Here is a 685-nt window from a genome sequence, read left to right as displayed (position 1 = left end):
CCCCCTTTCCCAAATCTCCAGGTATTTCCCAACCGGGAGTTGGCAACCGCGGAAGAAAGGAGAGCCACGCGTCCAATCCAGTCCAATCCAATGCGTTTTATTTGCCTCCTCCGTCACCGGCGGCCCCCAGAGCTACTGGGGGACTTCGGTCTCCAGGTGGACGGGGAAGCCCCCCTCGCAGGCGATGACGATCTTCTCCAGGCCGCCGGCCACCTCGTAGCGGCAGTCGGGCGCCCACGAGCCCTGGCGCAGGCGGCAGAGGGTGAGCGGGAAGCGGTCGGCGCTCTCCCGCAGGTCGCCCGTGGTGGCCTCGCCGCCCTCGCCGCAGACGTCGATGAGCCGGGCGGGCTCGGCGTGCACGAAGGTGTTGAGGTGCTTGCAGTGGTGCGGCGTGGCCAGGCGGCGGCGCTGCATCAGCAGGTCGCAGTAGAGCCGCCGCTCGGGGACCTCGGTGGGCGGGAAGTCGGAGTGCTCCCGCAGGAACTTCTGGTAGCTCTCCGCCCGGGCCGGCGCCGCCAGGCAGGCCGCCAGCAGCAGCAGGAGCAGCAGCGGGGAGGAGGGGGAGGAGGAGGGCGCCATGGCTGGGTCTCGCTTCTGTGGCCTGCGGGGGGGTAAAGGTAAAGGTAAAGGTTCCCTTGCTCGAAAGCCAGTCGAGTCCGACTCTAGGGTTGCGGTGCTCATCTCT

At 68.3% G+C, this 685-nt stretch overlaps 1 protein-coding gene across 1 annotated transcript in view; it reads right to left on the bottom strand.

The window, feature by feature from the left end:
- Positions 1-83: 83 nt before the first annotated feature.
- Positions 84-685, bottom strand: part of LOC107116177 (ribonuclease-like) — a 2940-nt gene continuing 2338 nt past the window's right edge. The window contains exon 2 of the mRNA XM_015418052.1: positions 84-601. Within this exon, the coding sequence (XP_015273538.1) occupies positions 133-601 (469 nt within the window). The 3' untranslated portion in view covers positions 84-132. The remainder of the gene's footprint in view (positions 602-685) is intronic.

Source organism: Gekko japonicus, unplaced genomic scaffold, assembly GCF_001447785.1.
Source record: "Gekko japonicus isolate JY-2015 unplaced genomic scaffold, Gekko_japonicus_V1.1 scaffold1305, whole genome shotgun sequence".
Taxonomy (NCBI): domain Eukaryota; kingdom Metazoa; phylum Chordata; class Lepidosauria; order Squamata; family Gekkonidae; genus Gekko; species Gekko japonicus.
Note: the sequence above shows the minus strand (reverse complement) of the source record. Positions and strands in the feature narration are given on the sequence as shown.